The sequence below is a fragment of the Capsicum annuum genome, chromosome 6 (assembly GCF_002878395.1).
Source record: "Capsicum annuum cultivar UCD-10X-F1 chromosome 6, UCD10Xv1.1, whole genome shotgun sequence".
Classification (NCBI taxonomy): Eukaryota; Viridiplantae; Streptophyta; class Magnoliopsida; order Solanales; family Solanaceae; genus Capsicum; species Capsicum annuum.
Genome location: NC_061116.1, coordinates 198219446 through 198242493, shown reverse-complemented (window position 1 = coordinate 198242493; position 23048 = coordinate 198219446). Strand labels below are relative to the sequence as shown.

Here is a 23048-nt window from a genome sequence, read left to right as displayed (position 1 = left end):
AATTATAGGTAGCTACACCTTTTTTCATGCATAGACACAATGCTTTGCTTTTGAGTTTCGTCAATCACAACATACACATGATTGGTAGAAGCCATTAATTGTAATATACAACAAAACATTAAGCAATTGTACCATGCCACCTTTTAGTTAGAATGAAATGCAAATAACAACACAGTTTTTTTACCTTCATTTTATCTAATAAAATGAGATTTTTCCTCATTATTGTGTTGTACTTGTTTCCCAATTCAGTAAATGTTGCTTGTGCATTTATTCTATTTTTATTATTCCATTTCATTACAAAATCTATCATGAATTGTAGTAGTTTCTTTACTGGCAGTTCTCTTGCCTCTCTATTTGCTGAATTTAGCGACTCTGCAATATTCGAAGTCATCACCATGAATTTATTGACATTTAAATATGCTATGGACCATTTTTCATAGCCAATTTCAAACAGGTAAGGACTTAGCCTCTCATCGATTTTATCTGCATCTTTTATTAGTTGATCAAAATCTGTCTTTATGTAAGTTTGAGCCATTGCAAAAAAGATTCTCTTTAGCTGTTTCTAATTCCTCTTGAATTTTTCTTTGATGTTGTTCCATAGATGATAGATGAATATATAATGAGTTGTATTTGTATATACCTTTGCAACAACCTTTAATATACTTTCATGTCGATCAAATACTATGAACATATTTTTTTTTCACCATATGCTATTTAAACATACTAAAAAACCATTCCGATGAAACATCATTTTCAGAATCCACAATAGAATATGCTAATGGTAGAATTTTCCATGATTATGCAAGTGAAAAAAAGTCAAACATCTTAGACTAGTATGAATAACAAATATTAAGCTTTTGCAATTTGTAATTGTGTTAAAAAGCTGAATTGCTACATTTTTTAAGGAAGTACTATTATATCTGAAAAAAATCATTAAACTGACCTGCTGCATCAAGCACGCTAGCACAAAACTTAATCCCTCGGTACGTTGATTTAAGGAAAGTACCGTCAACAACTATTGTTGGCATTCAATATTCTCATCCTTTAATGGATGCATTCAATGCGACAGAAGCATACAAAAAGTGATTGTCCTCTGTCTTGTGTAGCCTTGTATATGAGCCTGGATTGATTGTATTTACCATATATAAGTAAGCTGGTAGTTTAGCATATGATTCATGCAGAGAACCTCTGACTAGTTGAACTGCCTTTTTTTTTGCTCTGTATGCTTTTTGTAGTTCATTCTAATCCTATGAATGTTTCTCATTTCATCTGTGATCTCTGCGGGAGTGAATGATGATTTCAGATTTAGATACTTGTTCTTTACCATTTTAGCAATGGTTAATGAAGTAGCATGGCGTTGTAAAAACATTCTATCTGTAATTGGACAGGTGTGAACATCAAAGAATCTTGTCACCATGAAGACCTCTGACTGTTTTTGACTTGAAGATCGAAAACTCCATTGACATTTTTTATTCGCACATTGCAGATAGTACCTGTATTAATACATTTATACAAAACAATGTTAGTTCTATTTGAATATTTTACTTACAGTAGCTCACTCGGTTCTACTACTTGTTGTAAATTTTAGGTGCAGAAATCTGTTCTCAGGTTGGAATATGCTACAGACAACTTGGGAACAACTTCACTATACCAACAAAATCAGTTGACTTAATCAAAGGTTTCAAAGTCAAAAAAATCAAAATCTATGATGCAAATTCAAAATTCTTTAAAGTTTTTAAAGGCACCGACTTTCAAGTTTTAGTCATGGTCCCAAATGAACTCATTAAAAACATCGCTATCAATCAAACCTTAGCCGACCAATGGGCCAAAACCAATGTTGTATCTTTTTATCCACACACCATGATCCATTATGTCCTTGTTAGAAACAAAATCCTAAGTAACCCACCCAACATTTATCATTTTAAGCCCTCTATAGATAAAACTCCACAAAGGTGTCATAAGCAGTAAGCAGGGCAAATCCATTTTTGACCTTCTTGATTCACAGTGTTTGATGCATTCTATTTTCTTACTAGGAAAGAAGTCTTTTATAATGAGATCATGTAGGTTTCTTACTTATAAATGAGATAAAAAAAAATGTCATTTATTTGATAAAAAATAAAAAAGATCATTGAATTTTAGTTAATTACATAACAGACAACTCACATCCTTGCATATACAGTATCTATAACCAATTGATACTGTTTTATACCAGATTTATATACTTTTATACCATATTGATATATTTTTTTCAAAAGAAAGAAGGGGAGCCTATGCATGCATATAGAGTCTCTATACTCAATTGATACTCTTTCATTCCACATTGATACAATTTTTAAAAAAATAGAGAAGGGGAAAGCTATCCATGCACATACAGTTTATATACCCAATTGACAGTGTTTTATACCATATTGATACACTTTTATAGCACATTGATATACTTTTATACTACATTGATACACTTTTTTTTTAAAAAAAAAAAAGGGATCCTATGCATGTACATAAAGTTCCTATACCTAAATAATACTATTTTATACCATATTGATACACTTTTGTAACAAGAGTGAAGGGGAACCTATGCATGCATATACAATATATATACCACATAAATGCCACATTGATACTCTTTTATACTAGATTGATACACTTTAATACAACATTAATACAGTATATATACCAGATAAATATCACATTGATACTCAATTGATAATCTTTTATAATAGATTGATACAATTTAATACCACATTCATACAGTATATATGCCACATTGATACTCAATTGATACTTTTTTATACTAGATTGATACACTTTAAAATATCACATTGATAATCTTTTATAATAGATTGATACACTTTAATACCACATTCATACAATATATATGTCACATAAATACCACATTGATACTCAATTGATACTTTTTTATACTAGATTGATACATTTTAATACCACATTCATACAGTATATATACCACATAAATACATCTGTTAAAAAGGAAATCTGTTAAAGCATATACAGTTGCTATACGAAATTCATACAGTACATATAGTACATTCATATACCTTTTCAAATAGATAGAGAAAAATTTGTACATGTTTTTGTGCAATATGTACATATACAATCTGTATATCAAATTGCTTCAGTATATATATTAAATCGATACAGTTTTTTGTGTAGAGTCATACCTTGATGTTGATGATCTATTGACCTTAAATTGAAATCTATACCGAATTTCATAATGCTTCATCACGTTAGTTATTGTATTTTTATCCCAATATAGTTGCCTTTCTTCAACATCCCTATGATGAGGATCCATTATTATAGGCTTTGGCTCATCTTGCAAGTGTTCCTCAGAAAAATCATCTTCAATGCTAGAAAAGCGATTTGCTTCAATAGGAATGTGATGAATCTGTATAGCATTTGACAATTCACCAGCTGTAAATTCGACAGGGACGAGTGTTATACACAATGGATACTCATTGATGTTGAGACTTTTTTTCTTTATCTCCATATACAATTTGACACTCATGACATTATATATAGGCATTGATCTAGCCGTGACAATGTATTTGATGTCCAACAAACCTTTAGTTGGATCTATACTTAACTGCTTGTACAATTCAACAACAAATACATCGTAGGTAAAGTCCGAATTAAACAAAACTTCATTGATGATGAAATTCTGAAATTCAACCTCAGATATGTATTCACCTCCGTATTTGTTCATTATTGGTACTAAAACAGAAGTTGTAGACATTATTTTGTATCAATTTTGAACAAATTTACAATGCAAAAAAATATATGAAGCTAATTCGATACAAATTTTTAGAGATTTATACAAAAGTTTGTGGAATGTAAAAGGTAAAGATGAGTATTAGAAAATGTAATGAACGGAGAATTAGGAGTTTGATTGAAAAGGAATTTGTGAATGAAAAGGAAAGAAGGTAAAGTTATATTTTGATTTTTTTGTATTTTTCGGTTATATGTAGTTAAACATACGCGAGTCATGAGTGGCTATTTACCGGATTTTTAAATTTAGGTGCTACTTTTGTGAAATTATTTTAATTTTAGGCGTTATTTTTGTTCTTTCTCCAAAATAATAATAGTACTGAATGTAGAGTATTAATAATGCAAAATTACTAACGTAGAATGAGTTCAAAGATTATAATCCAATCCCAAGATAACTTAATCAACAACCAAATGATCCTAATGTACAATATAACAGATCCAAGTGTATCGAGTCCCAAGTGAAATCAAGTTTTTGCACGAATTATCTCTATTTGGGGGCGATCTTTAATTTTTACCTTTCAAATTTATGTTCTTCAATTTTTCTTCCTATTACTCATTTAATGAAAATTTGTGGGTCAAAGTACCCTAATTCCGCCTAGTAAAACCTTTTAGAAAATATTTGTCCTAAGCATAAGTTTCTTAGTATCTTATTCTCAAGACACGACTTTTACAAAATTTTTATCTTGGATCATAGCTAATGTCACTGAGCAAATGTCTTATGGCATAACTTGGCCACTAAACTATGCCTTGAGGAAATGTCTTATGGCATAACTTGGCCACTAAACTATACCTTGAGTGTCATATGCCTTGAGCTTAATTTTTTTTTTTTTTTGCCTTCATGCATAATTAGTGGCGTTGTGCTTATGCCATGGGGAATAACTTGCGCGGTTGGGCCTTGCCATAATTTCTTTCAGTAAAATTTTAGAAATAGTTAACATTTAGGCAATAAATTAGGCATTATAAAGCTAAAATTTGTCTAATTACTGCAACTACAATTTAACAGCTAAATATATAAATTAGAGAGCATATATACAAATACAAACCTTTAGACAACATTTACATATTAGCCTCGACTTCCCCCTCCAGAGATTTGTATATCAGCTCCGAAATACACAAATACAAAAGAAATGTATATTTACCTATTCAATATAAACCACAACTATAAATATTATTTTAAACATTAACTACGCGCCTACCCCTAAAATTATGATCGAAATGCACAAATACAAAAGAAATGTATATTTACCTATGCAATATAAACCACAACTATAAATATTATTTTAAACATTAACTACGCGCCTACCCCTGAAATTAGGGAGTTGGGATTTTTTGTAATATTAGAAACATAGGTTGTGTATTTGTGTAATTTTTAGCTTAATTTTTCCATTTTTTTTGCATTGGGCCACAACTTTAACCGCACAAAGATAGTAGACAAAGCCCAATAGGAAATAAGATAGGCCCAAAGGCCCATTGAAAAAAACAATATTCCTCCGTTGGTTCCTATGCTTAGGAGAATATGTCACTCTCTCTTGTACTGGGTATAAACCTAAGCAAATATTCTTTGCGTTCTCAGGTGCTCTCAATCACTTTCTCAAACTCTACATCTCACAAGGTTTGATTCTCTATTTCTTTCTATGTTTCATCAATCATTTATTTTTTTTTGGAGAAATTGATTTGTTGTGATTTAGATCTTACGTAACTGAATGTTTGCTACTGTTTCTTAAAGCAAGTATCCTAGTCTAATACTGAAAATTTGAATTTCTTTTTTTTTTTTTTTTCGTTTTCAAGTTTTCGATGATGTATTATGCAAAAATTTATGTGGACAAAAATAGTGAAATTTTGATGCGTGATCAGGTGACAATGTGGAATTAAGCCAGGAAAACAGCTTGATATTATTGCTTTTCTCATCAATGCTTATAATTGAGCTCATTTTACTCTCAGACTCTTAGGGAAACCTGAAACTTTGATTTGTTGTTTAGTTAATGCGTACATTCATTAGGCACCCAAGGGTGTGACCTAGTGGTTGATTGATACAAGTAAGACCTCGTAGGTGGACATTTTTGAGCATGTTGAATGCAACCGAGAAAGTGCACACTGGACGGCACTACATAGGCGCGTATTGCTCACTTGGTCATTAAAGGGCCCTTTTGTCTTTTCACCTTTTATTTGTGATGTAATATAAATAAACAACTTAGGGTTTTTGGGACTTAGTTGATTATTATTGTGGAAGTCTTAAACATTGTAGCATTTTAGTTCTCTCCAGGCCTTGAGGGAAGCTCCAAACCGTAACTAGGAAAGCTACAAGTGTGGAATCACTTTTGTATGCATGTTGGCTTGATACATTGGTGTTTAGAGGAGGTAAAGTCCCTCTTGTGTCAACGTAGGAGTTAGGTGTTTGTTGAGTGTAGTGTTAAGGGTCTAACAGTCCATCCTATTCTTGGGTTCTTAAGATTATACCTTCACTTGTCTAACTATCTATCTTGTATCTTGTTGTAAGTTTCGGTTTCTTGTCTAGTTAATGCAACCCGTGACTTCTTGTTGTTGTATTCTTGATGTTCTTCATGCTTATTATGGTTAATATAGTTTGGATTGTTGGCTGCAAATAGGTGTCAAACACCTTATTATCTTGTTTCTTGTTGTTGTTCTTAATCCGAGAGTGGTCTCCTAGAGGGTCCTCGGCTCATTGAGTTAGTGGACTGTTTTTGGATTGTGATTTTCGTGTGTTCCTAGTTTGTATTGTATCATTTGGTATCAGAGCATGACTTGATTTTGTTCCCACAAGATCAATCTTGGGCTAGCTTGCTTGAAAATACAAAAAAAAAAAAGATTTGGTGTTCTTGTGTTCTTGGCCGAAAGTTGAATCTTGTTGTTGTCTTGGCCGAAAACTTGTTTGTGTGTCGATATTTGGTAGTCATTTTGTTTGTTTAGAGTGTTTCAAGTGTTGGTTTCTTTCTCACCAACAATACAAGTGTCTAGATCTAAAGTTGAGCTTATAATATTGACATTGTTGTTGAGAACATTGAAGTTGGCCAAGTGTTGTGCCTAGTTGTTAAGGATTGGAGGATGTTGTTGATGTGTTCTTGAAAAGTTGTTGTTGTGTTCATATTGTTCTTCACCTATTCTCATATATTGACCAACATAAAGTGCAAAATAGATCTAAAAAGGTGAAGTATAAAGTTGTAAGACTTGTTGATGAGAAGACTTGAACCCATCACTTCATAGACTTTTCAACCATTTTTCCCTATTTCAAGGACCTTGTTTTGTGGAATTAGTACAAGTCAAGCCTCACCTTTTTTGAGTTTGAATTTGAAAAGGGGTCAAGACTTGTATTTTTCCTCCATTACCAATTGTCTTCCATTCCAAAAAAATTGTGTAAGGACTAAACTTCAAGTTGTTAACTAGAAATTGTGTGGGACCGAGACCAATTGCATGCTGCCACGTCATCATAGTTACTGTTCACCGTCAATATTAAGCTCAAATTTGGATTTTCTAGTTTCTAATTGTTGATTCTTGGTTTCATTAGTTGATCCTAGAACTAATTAACAAGCTAATAAATTCCTACTAGGTTGTCAATTAGTCCTTTGAACTCATTGTTTGCGTCTACGTTTCTTTTGTGCTTTTGTCATTTTTAAATCGTAGTACTTGGTTCAAATTCGGGCATTACTTCCTTGAGTCGTCAAACAAAGAATCCATTCCGACTAAGGATTAGACTTACTCTTCAACTCACCACGAGTTACAAGCCGACTTGCAAACATTTGTGAAATCAAGTGTGAGGCCACAAAGTGTGTGAACTGTAGAGAGGTTGTTTTGAACTAACGTGTGTCTTGTTTTGTAGGATTTGTGTTGTATTGTTGTGTGTGACGTTGTGGACTGATTTGGTGTCTTGTTGAACCGTAACTTGAAGGTTATTTTCGATACAATCACTTTGGAACCCGAGGCTTCAAATGCTCAAGCAATGGACAATAATGCCACCAATCTCATTTTGGCTCGCCTTGAAACTATGTCCCGAGATATGGCTAGGTTGAATGTGGGTCTTGAGAAGTTAGATGCGGATGTGGCATCAATGAGTGGGAGATTAGAACGTGTGGAAAGCCAAAGAAGTCGACCATCTACCCCTCAAAACATTTCCCCAACCATTACTCCCGAGGCCTTGCACCAAATGTTCCACCTCCCGAGACAACCATCCAATGTCACAAACCAAACCCCTTTTTACTCCCAAACCCGAGACCAAGAGAAACCAAGCCACCCTCCACTGCACCAAGTCCAACAAGAAGGACTTGGAACCCAAATGCCCCCAAGACCCGAGCCCTCCAATCCAAACTCCACCACTATCCACCAAATCCAATCCCGCCACTACAAGCTCCACTTAATCCAAATAGACCTATCCAACTTGAGGGGTATAGACCGTATGATGATGCTTACATGAGGGGGGAAGAGATAAGGGTTAGACATGTTGATCCAATGGAAGTTCATGGCCGAGAAGGTAGAGTTGGTCATTGGAACCAACAAGGGAACCAAAACCATGATGTAGGGCTCAATACCATCAAGATGGGGCTTCCAATCTTCAAGGGTGAGAGTGATCCCGAAGAGTTTCTTGCATGGGAATCCGCATGTGAGAGGGTCTTCCAAGTCAACGATCTTACCGAGGAGAAGAAGAGTTGCTATGTGATTGCTCACTTTAAGGGTTATGCTACTACATGGTGGGAGTATGTTAAGCATTTTGGCAATGTTTTGGTCGAAGGGCAGCCCCCTCCTTGGTTTCGGTTAAGGTACCTCATGAGACAAAGTTACCTACCCGAAAGATATTATCAAGAGTTCCAACAACTCATCTTGAAACTTGATCATAGAGGGGAGCAAGTGAGTCGCGACATCATTCGATTCAAGGTGGGGTTGAATAGGGATATTGCCTCACAGTTGACACTTCACAAGTTCGACACCCTTGATACCATCTTCCAAGATGCATTGGAAATTGAGAGAGAATTGCGGGAGAAACCGGGGTCCAAGTTCAAAGCCCAATCTCACTCGGGTTGGCACAATGACAAGAATGACTCATCCAAGGTGGAGCAACTCGAGGCCAAGGCACACCAAAAGTACCCTCCGAGAAATGAAGGTAAACCCTATTCCTTTTCTAATTCTAAGGGTTTTCAATGTTTTAAATGCCAAGGTTGGGGACACAAGGCTAATGAGTGTCCAAATAAGAGAAATGTGATCCTAAGGGAGGGAAAATTGTACTTTCTTGGGGAGGAGGTGGGACTTGAACCAATGGAGATTGATGATCAATCTCAAGATGGAGAGAGGGTAGAACCCGAGAAGCCAAAGGAAGGGGAGGAAGAAGATGCTTGGCCGTGTGATGGTGAGCTCGAAGTGCCATGTTTTGTAGTGAGGAGGGCCATGAAATTAGTAAGGCTTTGGTTGATCCTAGTCAAAGGGAAAATCTATTTAACACTAAATGCCTTATTAAGGGGGTTGTGTGCTCTATGATCATTGATGGAGGTAGTTGTGCCAATATTGCTAGTAGTACCTTGGTTGATGTCTTGAGGTTGCCCACTATCCGTCATTCAAGTCCATAAAACCTTCCATGGTTGAATGAGTGTGGGGAGTTAAGGGTAAACCGACAAGTGGTGATACGGTTTAAGGTAGGCAACTACTTTGATGAGGTGTGTGTGATGTTATTCCTATGCAAGCGTGCCACCTATTGTTGGGGAGACCATGGCAATATGATAGATCTACCGTGCATGATGGACGAACCAATAGCTACACTTTGGAGTTCCATGGCCGAAGGTATACACTCCAACCTCTCTCACCGATACAAGTGGCCAAAGTTAATCAACAAGTGAAAGAGTTGGAGGAAAAGAAGAAGAAGGAGAGGAAGGGAAAGACCGACAGTGGGAATAGAGGAGAAGGGAAGGAACCAAGGAGCAAAGAGAAAAGGGGTCCTTACTTTTAGGACTTACCCTCGGGGATCCTTTACTTCTCACTACCGTAGGTACTAGCATTTTGCCTAGTACCACCTCTTCTTGTGTGCAGGTTCATGATCATGTGCTTCCTCGGGGGAATACCAAGAAAATTACTCGCCAACACATGCTTGATGATCTCAAGGAGCCCATGGCTAAGAATCCAAGCTTTGGGACAGAAAATGAGGAGGTGATTCTATGGAGAAGCCGTGAGGTTGGTGAAGCTGTGAGTTTGAGGTCAAACTCCTCTCAAGATGGAGAGGATGATACAAGTACGACCTCGTAGGTGGACATTTTTTAGCATGTTGAATGCAACCGAGAAAGTGCACACGTTTAAGTGGGAAAAGAGACTTCAAAGCCGTCCATATTGTGCACTACATGGGCGCCTATTGCTCACTTGGTCATTAAAGGGCCCTTTTGTCTTTTCTACTTTTATTTTTGATGTAATATAAATAGAACAACTTAGGGTTTTTGGGACTTAGTTGATTATTATTGTGGAAGTCTTAAACATTGTAACATTTTAGTTCTCTCTAGGCCTTGAGGGAAGCTCCAAACCGTAACTAGGAAAGCTACAAGTGTGGAATCACTTTTGTATGCTTGTTGGCTTGATATGTTGGTGTTTAGAGAAGGTAAAGTCCCTTTTGTGTCAACGTAGGAGTTAGGTGTTGAGTGTAGTCTTAAGGGTCCAAGAGTTCATCCTATTCTTAGGTTCTTAAGATTATACCTTCACTTGTCTAACTCTCTATCTTGTATCTTGTTGTAAGTTTCGGTTTCTTGTCTAGTTAATGCAACCCGTGACTTCTTGTTGTTGTATTCTTGATGTTCTTCATATTTATTGTGGTTAATATAGTTTGGATTGTTGGCTGCAAATAGGTGTTAAAAACCTTATTCTCTTGTGTTCTTGTTGTTGTTCTTGAATCCGAGAGTGGTCTCTTAAAGGGTCCTCGGCTCATTGAGTTAGTGGACTATTTTGGGAGTGTGATTTTGTGTGTTCCTAGTTTGTATTGTATCATCGATGAATGTGCGTTGTGTACCATGAGGTATCAGTTTCATAAAAAAACCAGGTGATGCCTTTCTATTTGCCCTAGCCTTGGTGGATGGAGTTACCTGGTACGTGTTGCTGGTACATGTGGAATTAGTTGAGGTGCGGGAAAGCTAGCCGGGACACCGTGATGATTAAAAAAAATATATACACACATACATTGGTGTGACCTTTACATAGGTTGATACATTTGTATGCAAACTCTTATGGAACACGTATAACTCTAATGGTGTTTGCCAGGATGTGTTTTAATTCATCTCTAAAAACAAATACGAAACGCTGTGAACATGGCTATGCTCACTGCCTTCAGCTCGGAATATATACTTGTATTGTTGAAATTATTACATTCATACATAGTAGGTTCGGACACATTTCGCAAAGAGGTAGTTGGTACGGTGGTACTATGCATTTTTCTGACTTGAGTCCCGGATATGCCTTTTGTTGGTGATACCTTTTTTAAAGCGTATGGACTCTGCTGGCATGTGTGCTGTTAATTTCTTATATTTTCTAAAACCTTCTGCATGTTGCTTATGTGTTGTATACTTAGTGCTGGATTTTTACTTTATTATGTTATGGCAGAGAATAATATACCAAAGTTGGTAAAATGGCTGAGGACAGTAAGGCCACTGGGAACCATGACCTCACTTCTGATAAGAACTTATCTTCAGAAAGTGGTAATGAGGTATCAATTGATTCCTTAGCACGAAAGGTGCAAGAATCTCTTTCACTGGCGAAGAGGCATAAGTTTTGGGAGACCCAACCAGTGGGCCAGTTCAAGGATCTTGGAGATGAAAGCTTGCCTGAAGGTCCTATTGAACCGCCAACACCCTTATCTGAAGTTAAACAGGAGCCTTACAATCTTCCTAGTCCATATGAGTGGACCACCTGTGATTTGGATTCAGAATATACGTGTAATGAGGTCTATGTTCTGCTAACAAACAATTATGTTGAAGATGATGAGAACATGTTTAGGTTCAATTACTCAAAGGAATTTCTTCGATGGGCATTACACCCTCCAGGTTACTTTAAGAGCTGGCACATTGGAGTCAGAGTGAAGACCTCAAAAAAATTGGTTGCTTTTATTACAGGGGTACCTGCAAGAATACGTGCTAGTGATACCGTCGTGCTCATGGCGGAGATCAACTTTCTGTGTGTTCATAAGAAGCTTAGATCAAAGAGACTTGCTCCCGTCATGATAAAGGAGGTCACAAGGAGAGTTCACTTGGAAAACATTTGGCAAGCTGCTTATACAGCTGGGGTTGTCCTTCCAACACCTATATCAACATGTCAATATTGGCATAGATCTTTGAACCCAAAGAAGCTTATCGATGTCGGGTTCTCTAGGCTTGGGGCGAGGATGACAATGAGTCGCACAATAAAGCTTTACAAGTTACCTGATCAGACCGTCACGCCTGGGTTCAGAAAGATGGAGCCCCATGATGTACCCGCTGTAACTCGGTTGCTTAGGAATTACTTGAAGCAGTTTGTCGTTGCACCTGATTTTGATGAAAATGACGTGGAACACTGGCTTCTGCCTAAGGAGGATGTTGTTGACAGCTATCTGATTGAAAGCCCCGAGTCTCATGAAATCACCGACTTCTGCAGTTTTTACACCCTTCCTTCATCAATTCTTGGTAATCAGAATTATTCCACTCTGAAGGCTGCTTATTCTTATTACAATGTTTCAACTAAAATTCCATGGATTCAGTTGATGAATGATGTTCTCATTGTGGCAAAGAAAAAGGATTATGATGTTTTCAACGCTCTAGATGTTATGCATAACGAAACTTTCTTGAAGGAACTAAAGTTTGGCCCTGGTGACGGGAAACTCCACTACTATCTCTACAACTATCGGATAAAGCATGTTTTAAGACCATCAGAACTTGGGCTTGTACTGTTGTAGTTTGTGCTAGGGGGATTATTGCGTGCCTGGGAAGCAGTTTTGGTAATGTGCGATCAGTCTCATTTTTGAAGCCCCCTAATTGCCCTGCTATACTTTTTGCATCCATGAATACATTAAGGCGCCGGTGTGAAACTTCTAAACATAGTCTTTGAGCTTAAGTTGATTGTACTTTATGATGTCCACGTCGATCTCATGATCTTAAATATTCTCATTAATTGTCATCTTGTGCACAACTCCAGAATCTCACCTTTGGTATCTATCTTCAAAGCAATTATATCATGTTCAGGTTATGTTGTTTCTGTTGCTATGGTCTTGGCATGACAAATAAGAAGAATCTGGCAGACTGTATTACCCCGTAAAATCGAAGACCCAAGAAGACAAAAAGTTGTTATCTGTTATTCTATTTTGAGTACAAATAAGTTCCCCCTGAGTGATGCTCCCTTTACATCAGGAGCAAGGCACTTGTGAATGATAACAAGCAGATTTTCTGTTAACAAATGCTATATTACATGTTTGGTCCAACTTTCCAATATATCTTAATTTGAACAACATTTGAAGATGATGGACAGAATGATGGATAGCTTAGGATTCGGGTCGAAGGATTTTTAGAGCTTATATAGGTGGAAGGGGGTATTTTAGAATCATTTTCAATACCTGTAGGGTATATTTAATCCTTTTCCGTTTGAAAAATTGTATGCCACTTTCATAAAGCTTAAATAGATTATTAATGTACAAAGCGGTATATAGTACATCTTTAGGCAAGTACACACACAAGGTTTGGGTTGTCATATACTATATTTTCTAGTAGTAAAGCTTCTTAATGGCTCCTACGAGGTGCACATTCGAATTAATCGGACATCAATGCAGTACCGAACATCGAGAAAGTTTTTTTTTCTTTTAAAATAAAGCTTCTTAAGAAACTATTTCAAAAATAAAATGTTCTTGTAATCATGATGTTAAACCATTCAAAAACACAAACACACACAAAAATACATTTCCACATCTATTTTCCCTTCTTTATTTTCATAAACAAATCAAAGGATCATCTAAATGCGACCTAGGGGAAACAAAATTCCAGCCTTTTGCCTTCTGGCTATCCATGACTATCATTTTGCAAGTAAATCATTGAAGCTAAATAAAGAGGCTGCCTCCATTAGGAGAAGCATATTACATATAGATGCATGCATTATCTGAGAATAATTTCAGTAAGTAATTCGGTTAAACTTGAATGACTATTTAGAGAATTAAGACTTTTTAGATCTCAAACTAGTTACACCAAATTCATTGGAAAAATTGAGCCACTCTAATCTTGTACCTGATATCTGGAAGGTAGGAGATTAATTATGAACAAAGTATAAAGTTTCATGCAAATCTTTCTACTCGAAAGCATTAGGCACTGTGATTTGCTCAGTAAATTCTTCACTACAAGTCATGTATGTCTTTCCTCTTGCAGTGAAAGTTCTTGCTTAGTTATACTTGTGTTGCTTAGAATGTCTAATACTTCTTGCAATCTTTATGATTTTACACCTTTATGATCCTTGAGCTACAACTTTCAAAAATAACTTGCAGCAAGAAATACTTTTTTTGGCCTGGGATGTCCATGTTGCACTAGTTACATGAAAACTTGCTTAAAGAAGAAAAGATGATAAAGAGTCCTTTTTAGTTTTGATGTTAAGCATCAAGTGCTGAAACGTACTGTTGTTGAAACTGTTTTTTTGAATAAGCAGTTATGTGTTTGAATAGAACTGCTCAAGCTGATAAAGATAAGTAGTCCGTGTGTTCGGTAAAATTTCTTTCCCAGTCTTTTCTCGGCCAATGTTCCAACACCTCCTGAATATACCGTAATATGGCCGTAGCACCCAAGGGTGTCGCCTAATGGTCAATGAAGTAGGTTGATACCAGAGGTCTAAGGTTCAAACCTTAGCAGAGACGAAAAAACACTATGTGATTCTTTCCATCTAACCTAGCCTTGGTGGAAAAAAAAGAAGAATCAATGGTTGTAGCTGATTTGCATTATAGTTTTGACCTTTCAATGCCTTAAGACGTTGACCATCAATACCCAAGGTGGTCATGTTCATACCTGAGGTATCATTAATAGGGAGGATATACTTTGCTTTAACATCTGTAGTCAAGTAACAGGAAGCAATTTCTATATACTGACATGCACATTCTTGCCGCAACTGCCGTTGGTTTGGTTTTGCCATGTCAATTGTAAAAGGCAATTAATGTTCTGTAAAAACTAAAAGTTTGTCCGTTCAGGTGCTCTTTCCATAGTTTCACTGACAAGATTCACAAAAATGACAAGATTTCATTAGAATATCAGTTCTTGTACAAGAATTCCATTTACTTTGACATTCACTGGAATCAAAAAAGTATAGTAGTATTTCTCTGTTCCGAAATTACAACGTGGCGTTTGGTGGTGACTGTATATTGTATCTCTCTACATGTAGTATTCACAATTTTCCAGGATAAAAGAGGCCAAAATATGTTTGAAAAACTGAGTCGGAGACCAGCGGGCATCACCTGTATGGCGTCAAAGTAGAGAAGTTAACAGATTCGGAAACAATTAATCGTATATAATACTAAAACTCAGCCAGGGCTGGGTTGTGGAAGGAAGGTAATTTTTCAGAAACTATTTTGAAATAACTAGTAAAGGCTTTTGTAATCATTACCTTGTCAATAGGTACTAGTGCAGCTATGCTGCTTTATCTGAATGACTGTCAGAAATGCTGCGTCTTACTTCCTGATAGATAAAAGGACATAGAACAGTTCAGTATATGTAATTTCTATCTGATTAAAAAAGAGTAGCCCAGTGCACTATGATAGCGCTATGTGTGGGATCAGGAGAAAGGCCTGGACCACATTGAATGCATATAATATTAATGTCTGTGAACATGAAACAAAGCTAAGTTTAGGTAACATACCTCACTTATTGCTAAGCTTTCTTGTGAACTTGAGGAACGTTAAGTAAACCGGCTTCTGGGTCTGTAACCTAACGCAAAGTTTTTAAGTCGTTCTAATTCAGGCAGTATGACTGAACCAAGGTCTGGCCTGTCCTTCCTCCTGAGTTCGCTACAATTCAGAGCCAATGTAGCAAAGGATAGTGTCTCCTCCAAGGGCCAATCATGCACTGATGGATCTAGTAAATCATCAAATTTTCCTTTTTCAATTGACCTCTCAACATGGTGCGTCAAACCCATTGGAGGCCTTGCTGTAATTATTTGTAATAACATGATTCCCAAAGAGTAAATATCTGATTTCGGATTCAGCATCCCAGTCTTTTGGTATTCTGGGTCAATATAGCAAAATGTCCCAGCAGCTGATGTCATGAGATATTGCGTAGCACTGCCCGAGACAGACTCTGGAAGCAATCTGGCAAGGCCAACATCACTAATCTTACTTTTGTAGTTAGCATCCAAGAGAATATTAGCAGGTTTGAGGTCTCGATGCACAATGGGTTCTGGTCTTGTTTGGTGAAAGAAGTGAAGAGCAGCAGCAATTTCCGCAGCAATCCTGAAGCGCACAGGCCATGGCATAGGAGGACTTTTGTTCTTGCAGAACAACCTATCCTCTAAGCTGCCACCCTCCATACATTCATAGACGAGGCAACCATACTCCGGGCATGCTCCCAAGAGGAGAACCACATTTGGATGTCTCAAAAGGCTTAGAACTTCAATCTGCAATAAAAATAGGCGCCTAACTGTATCGGATTTCCAAAAAAATCTGTGTCATCTGTAAACATGGAAAACTACCTCTTTCTGAAACTGTGTTTGTCCCTGTGAGATGTCCGATCTTAAAACTTTAATAGCAACTGCAGTGTGATCCAGATAGCCTTTGTACACAGGACCATATCCACCTTCACCAATCTTCTTGGAAATCGAGAAATAATTTGTTGCAGCTTCAATTTCATTAGTTGAGTATTTCCTATAGCAAATCTCACCGCGGCCAACTGCATCTTGTGCTTTTTTCTTGTCTTCTTCTTTATGCTGAAATTTCCTTTCTACACTCTTTCGCTTCTTAGATTCTAATTCTGCCATGTGCTGAGCCGTCCGCGCTACTTCTAACGCAGCTCTGCGTTTTTGCTTCTCCTTTTCCAACATGACATGTGAAGCCTCTGGGGCCTCCTTGGCTTCTTCTAAGTTGCATGCCTCTTTTGACTTCAAATGATCAATCTCTCTTGCCTTAAAAGTATGGAAAGTAAGTTGCTTGGATGTGGTCTAAATGAGTAATTTACTTGGAGTAACGAAAACGATAACTCTAACCTGTCCTCTACAGGTTTCATTGTATATATCCCGGGTTCGCTTCAGTTCAAATTTTAGCCTTCTCATTTCCTCGTCCAACTCTGCCTGTAATGCATGTAAATATGAGGAAAGACTAGCCAGTTGATATGTGTTATGTACAATCTTTCAGGTCACATTATGTGCAGTTTTTAGATAAAGCTCAAGGACACTTAAAACTCAATGCTCTTGCGGCAATGAGTAAAATAGATGGGCCATAAGATTCAATCCACAACTAGATTGCCCACATTGGTTTTCAGTATAGTTTTTAAAAACATAGAAGTTTTACTCTCATGAAAAAAACTTACTGATGCTGTTATCTAATCGTGTGATAACCATTACCAAGGAAAAAAGAAAAGAGGTTAAAAATTTAATTGGTATTGTGACTTGATTGTCCACTGCTCAACTATCTCCTAGCTATACATGTCCATTTGGAAACAGTTCTAGCAGGACTGTTGCTCGTGGATTTCCGAACAAAGAAAAAAGTATATATGATAGCATCATATGTTTGTTGATGTAGTAAATAGTGTAATAACAAGTGATCTGCAACAGCCAAAATGGCTTGTGAATCAAAGGTTTATGCTTTTAAAGAGGTTCACTTTTGCCAAATCAAGGGAGCGTATTTGAACTTACTGCATTTAGGGAGGAGATGGAACACCTAGAAGCATCTGAAACGTTGTGAGAAGAGTCCAAATAATCAAAGGACATATCAGAGAACCGGTAACTCGAGGAGCCAGACAGATCACTCGAACCAGATGTAGAGTAGAATGAATTCGCTTTAGTGCGCATATGAAGATTTAGGTTATTGACTGTGTGCCGTGATGGAGGTATTAGACTACCAAGGTGTCTATCATGTAGTATATGATTAATATCCATATTTGAATTCACAGTATACTGGGAGGAATTTTCACTACTTCCAGCGAGCTCTGCTGGCGGTGTCCATACACCGAAATCACCACTATTGACTGGCGATGGCATAGGAGTTAGATTCTTGCTGCCAGGCTGCCTCGTTAGTTGAATTTTACTGAACACTTCACGGATATCACTGACAGATTGATCTGGTGAAGGATTTGAGCTGTTGTATTGGCTATCTGACAATGCCTTTGGTGTGCGCTCGGTGGCACTGCTGTAGTTGGGTGAGGAACTCTGGCTTGCAGGATGCCTATCCGAGGAACTGCTACAATCAGATGATATGCTCCGTCTGCCAGCATCAATAGACACAAAGTTCCCTATACTTCCCCAACTTCCCTGGCTGGAAAATTGTGCATTAAAATCATGAAGTAAGATGTTCCGACATACATGAACGAAAAATAATCTTCTGGACTAATAATCAAAAAGAGTCTTATCCTCTACACCGTAAATTAGAACCATGATGGGCCTTACTTTCATCAACCATGGGAGGTTTTGTGGATAGACTTACGGAATAAGAGCTTGAGAAACTGGGGAATCATGTGAGGATCCTGTTTGAGATGATTGGTTGGAGTTTGTTTTACTTCTAGGACTGGCAGGTTGACTTGCTGACTTGAGTTTTAGAACTTTTCCCCTTGCTATGGCATAGATTGAGCAGAATTCAGGCGCAGATCTGGTTAAAGAACTTGGCACATCTTGAGTTTTAAATGCTCTGCGACACAAAAAGCCGCGAATTAGAACCCTTTTGTCAACTACAAAGAAGAACCAAGCAAGCACTTGCTGTTCAGACCCTGCTAAAAGAACCCAAGAGCAAATCTTTTAATAGCTCCAATCCTTATGGTAAAGCACTCTCAGGGTCACTCAATGCTCGAAAATGAAAGAAAAAAGAGCTTAAGTTTCCTTCTTAACGTACTCTGGACTACCAAAACACAACTAATTAGGGCATGGAAACTAATACTCCCTCATACCTTGTTAGGGCATTACGGGCTGAAGTGCCAGTGACGATGGTGGTGATGAACTTCTGAGTGATATACTCGGTTAGTGCTTGTGCTACGTCGGTGTCCTGGAGAATTACTTCCTTTACCTGAATCTGGAATGATCAAAGGAATCACAGAATGCTCACAACTGCATAGATTCTAATACCATTGTAAGTTTTAACTTGGTGATTTCCAAGATTTGTGGATCCTTTCATCTTAAAACATGAACAACACTGTTTAGTATTCACTTTTTTCCACACAGACTTTAACTAAAGCCAGAATTTCATGCTAATTGCTTTCAAATAATAGAAATATCCCCCCAAAAAAACGAAACACGACAATTTTCAATCCAGTTAGTTACTACTTCCTTTTTGGATTTCCTTCATTAATCCCCACAAATTGAACTGAAATATGAATAACAGTTCTTGACAATGACAACATACTCGATGTAATCCCACGAGTATGGGGAGGGTAGAGTAGAGTGTACGTAAACCTTAGATTGGAAAAAAGTAGGTGATTGAAAGGTTATTACCCCTTTTCGAGCACAAATTCCACGATAAGGAAGGAAGAACTGCGGCATTTCAGCCATTGTGGGAGAATTATTAGCAGCCATGCTATCTGCAATGCATGAAAAGATGAACGTAAATACTATGGGTTACACAGAGACACTTAAGATCTTGTCGTTAACATTATATTAGATTTATACATCCAATTTAATTTGAAAGCATTGTTCCTCTCTTCTTCTCTTTTTTTTCTCTGGCTCAAATCAATTTCTTACAAGTGATCGAGCTTAGCAAAACCCAAGAAACTTGGTTTGCAACATGCAGTGCCGGAGCCAAGATTTTCACTAAAGGCGTTCATAATATACAGAGGTAAACAAGAAAAAATCAAGGTGATTCAACATCTACTCTATATACATTAAAAAAACATTTGACTGAGGGGTACCAGCAGCTGGTTGACTATCAACACAAAAATGATCAAATAATCACACATAATTCACATAATCGCCTAAAAAGAATTTAAAATTGAGGCATAATTCATACGAGAATTGACATTTTCGTTATGGAGATGAACATGTATAAGGAAGATTTGACCATTCTTCTTTACAGGAAGATTATCAACCGCCCATCGTACAGCATGTTGGCTGTTCTTGTCTCTGTCTATGGCCACAGCCACCGTGCTATCACTCTTTGTCATGATCAAACAAATCTAGGATTTATAATCCTAGCTATGTTCCGAATGAGTATAATGTGTACGTGTATATATATATATTTACACAAGCGTTAAAATATTTGGCTTATGTACTTATGAATCGAGGCGAAGCAATGGATTCTATTGAATCCATTGAATCGCTCTAGATCCACCTCTAGGCCGCTACAGGAACCAGCTGCACGGCTAGTGGCAGCCGCTTGGTTTGGCCGTTAAAAGGCGGAACACAGCCATGAATGCACCGTTGAGTGCCACCACCAGCACCAAAAGAAATGGAAAAGGTTTTATGTTATTGATATTTGTGAATGGTTGGGGAAAAAAATATATGAAAAATGATAGGAAGAACAACGTTGTTGTTGTTTTTTTTTTTATATGGGATGTACGAATTTCTTTGTTGCATGCTCTAAACTTTAGGAGCCAACTTCAAAGGTTCACCTCTCAATATTTCAAATCATAATAATGTCACTCATTTGACTCCAAGTTCCCAACAATCTTTTAACTACTGCTCTTAATGAAGTACAGCAAAATGTAACATTTTACTCCCTCTATCCAAATTAGTACCTTAAAAAAAAAAAAAAAAAAAAAACCTTTTTGCTCCTTCATGACTCGAATTCATAATGTTAGTTACCTCAATTTACAATATTTGTCACAAAAAAATTACCATCATTTTATTAAGGAGCGTTTGGTCATGATTTCAAAAATTACAATTGAGTTGATTTGAAATTTAAATTTTGTTTGAACATGTAATTTAGATGATGAAAATATGAAAATATGTGAAAACCATTAAGACTTTCTCAGTCTTACTAAATGAGCAAATCATAGTTCATAAAATAAGATATCAAATATCTTAAGGTGTCGTATTAACAAATTGCACATCTTCATATTCCTTTACATTCTGTTTGGATGTTGTCTCGTATGGTTTTATAATGTATGGTATGGTACAGTATTGTGTTGTATTGTATGGTACTGTGTTGTTTTAATGAATAGAACGTTCGGATAGATTGTATCGTTTTTTCATCGTTACAGAATCTCACACATTAATAATTTGAAGGATAAACTTACTAGAAAAGTAGGATAAGGGGTATAACTACTATAAAAAGGTAGGATAAAAAATAAAATATGATTATTAAATAATAAATAAAGGTGAAGTGAGAGAAAAAAATGAAGATAACGACGCGATAACACCAAATCGGTAGTTATATAAAGTGAGACTTTTCATTACCTCACTATGGAATCAAACCATATCATACCATATATTTTAAAAAACAATCAAAATAAACATGGTACTCTTATAGACGATACAATACTATACCACAGGTAACCACCATCCAAACAAAGTGATAAATAAACACTTTCAAGGAAAGAATTTAAATTTTGTGCACCGTCAGTGTAGAAAATATTCTACACTATCAGGTGAACTTAACTTGCTACTGCAGGTTATCAAATTTTTTCTTTTTTAATTTTTATGTAAATAATTAGGTAACTTGCAATAGCAGGTCAAGTTAGGTGACAGTATAGAATTTTTTATACACTAACAGTGCACAGAACTTAAACTCTCAAGGAAAAAACTATTATATACCCTCAACTTTGCAATTTATAGCTTATATACCTTTTGTTAAAAAAGTGGCTCACATATATCTTTATTGATACTCAAACGATCAAGATATTTCCTTTTTTGGCTTACTAAAGTAAAAAAAATTAATTTAATTTTTTTATTAAAAAGAAAATCTATATAGGAGTATATCTCATCCCCCTCACAACGTTCAGAGGTATATTTAGTACTTCTCATGCATAATTTCTTTTTAACGTCTTAGATATTCAACGACTAATTTAAGTTTATTATCTTGATGACCATATTTATTTTAAATTCTTTCAAATTTAGTCCAATCTATTCATTTGACAATGTATGATCATTTCATATGCGGAATAAGGTGGGATAGTCCAAGATTAAGTGTAGAATAAGATTTATACCACTTTTGATAGATGCTACAAATTTATTCTGGAATAAATTTCTATTGTTTACCAAACGCGATATAAATGTTATCCGAGACTTAATCCTGAAATATCTCACCATCTCATTCAGTTGAGGATTTTTCTATCTCATCTCATTAGTGGGATAAATTAGTCTTGAAATTATATATCCATAACTATAACGTCAAGAATTTAAATTTTGTGCATTGTCAGTGCTGTGAAATTGACCTGCTATTGCAGGTTACTCAATTTTTTACATAAAAATTGAAAAAGAAAAATTTGATAACCTACAATAGAAAGTCAATTTTACCTGATAATATAGAATATTTTGTATACTTACAATGCACAAAATTTAAACTATAATGATAAACTAATTTAGTCCGGTATCAAACAGCCCCTATCTATAGTGTGCTCTTGGGTCCATTTAACTAAGGGAAAGGGTCTTTAACCCCCCCCCCCCCCCCCCCACCTCCCACGCCATTTTAAAAAATTGATTAAATATATTTTTTGTCATATTTTGGGGTTAAATTTATCCTCTTTATCATACTTTGAGGTCAAATTTACTCCTCTATTTTGAAAAATTGACTAAATATACCCTTCGTTATACTTTGAGACTAAATTTACCCTCGATTTTATGCTTTGGGTTATATTTATCTTCATTGTCAAGAAACTTTTTACTTGTGATCTTTCTTAACAGAAAAACTCAAATCAACGTTAAATTGCCCAATTTTTTAAAATAAATCACATTTCAATCTAATTCGCCCAATTCGAACCACAAAAAATACACAAACAAATATACCCCTCCCTCAATTCTGTTGGTTGAACTTTTTCAACTAACAAAATACTTCTCTTTCAACGTACAATGCTGGTAGGTTGTTTACAAAGGAACAAAACGTAAAACGAAATGGAATAATGTAGAAGCATGAAACTAGAGAAAATGCTTATTGCAAACTCTACTTTTGTTAGATTATGTTCAAATTTCAAAATTTAGTACGTAATTTTATGTGCATCTAGATTCTAGAA

General features: G+C 36.2%; 2 protein-coding genes across 2 annotated transcripts; one reads left to right on the top strand and one right to left on the bottom strand.

The window, feature by feature from the left end:
- The first annotated feature begins 5264 nt into the window (after window positions 1-5264).
- LOC107876077 (glycylpeptide N-tetradecanoyltransferase 1) lies at window positions 5265-12979 on the top strand. The gene is made up of 2 exons (XM_016723076.2): window positions 5265-5395; window positions 11359-12979. The coding sequence occupies exon 2, from the start codon at window positions 11384-11386 to the stop codon at window positions 12680-12682; it is 1299 nt and encodes a 432-aa protein (XP_016578562.1). The 5' UTR covers window positions 5265-5395; window positions 11359-11383; the 3' UTR covers window positions 12683-12979.
- A 1991-nt stretch (window positions 12980-14970) lies between these two features.
- On the bottom strand, window positions 14971-20407 carry LOC107876076 (U-box domain-containing protein 52-like). Its single transcript, XM_016723075.2, has 10 exons — window positions 19889-20407; window positions 19378-19463; window positions 18837-18958; window positions 18380-18580; window positions 17593-18211; window positions 16945-17028; window positions 16435-16863; window positions 15607-16359; window positions 15355-15425; window positions 14971-15205 (listed from the first exon to the last, which is right to left on the bottom strand). Exons 1-8 carry the CDS (start codon window positions 20040-20042, stop codon window positions 15646-15648), a joined length of 2409 nt encoding a protein of 802 aa, XP_016578561.2. The 5' UTR covers window positions 20043-20407; the 3' UTR covers window positions 14971-15205; window positions 15355-15425; window positions 15607-15645.
- Window positions 20408-23048: the final 2641 nt, after the last annotated feature.

Excerpts from the sequence above, each read along its gene's own strand:
- LOC107876076 (XM_016723075.2), bottom strand. The coding sequence starts at position 20,042 with ATGACAAAGAGTGATAGCACGGTGGCTGTGGCCATAGACAGAGACAAG. Across the intron at positions 18,212-18,379 it reads GTTTCTCAAGCTCTTATTCC|CCAGGGAAGTTGGGGAAGTA; the intron begins GTAAGTCTATCC and ends ACAATTTTCCAG. Across the intron at positions 16,360-16,434 it reads AAACACAGTTTCAGAAAGAG|ATTGAAGTTCTAAGCCTTTT; the intron begins GTAGTTTTCCAT and ends TTTTTATTGCAG.
- LOC107876077 (XM_016723076.2), top strand. The coding sequence starts at position 11,384 with ATGGCTGAGGACAGTAAGGCCACTGGGAACCATGACCTCACTTCTGAT.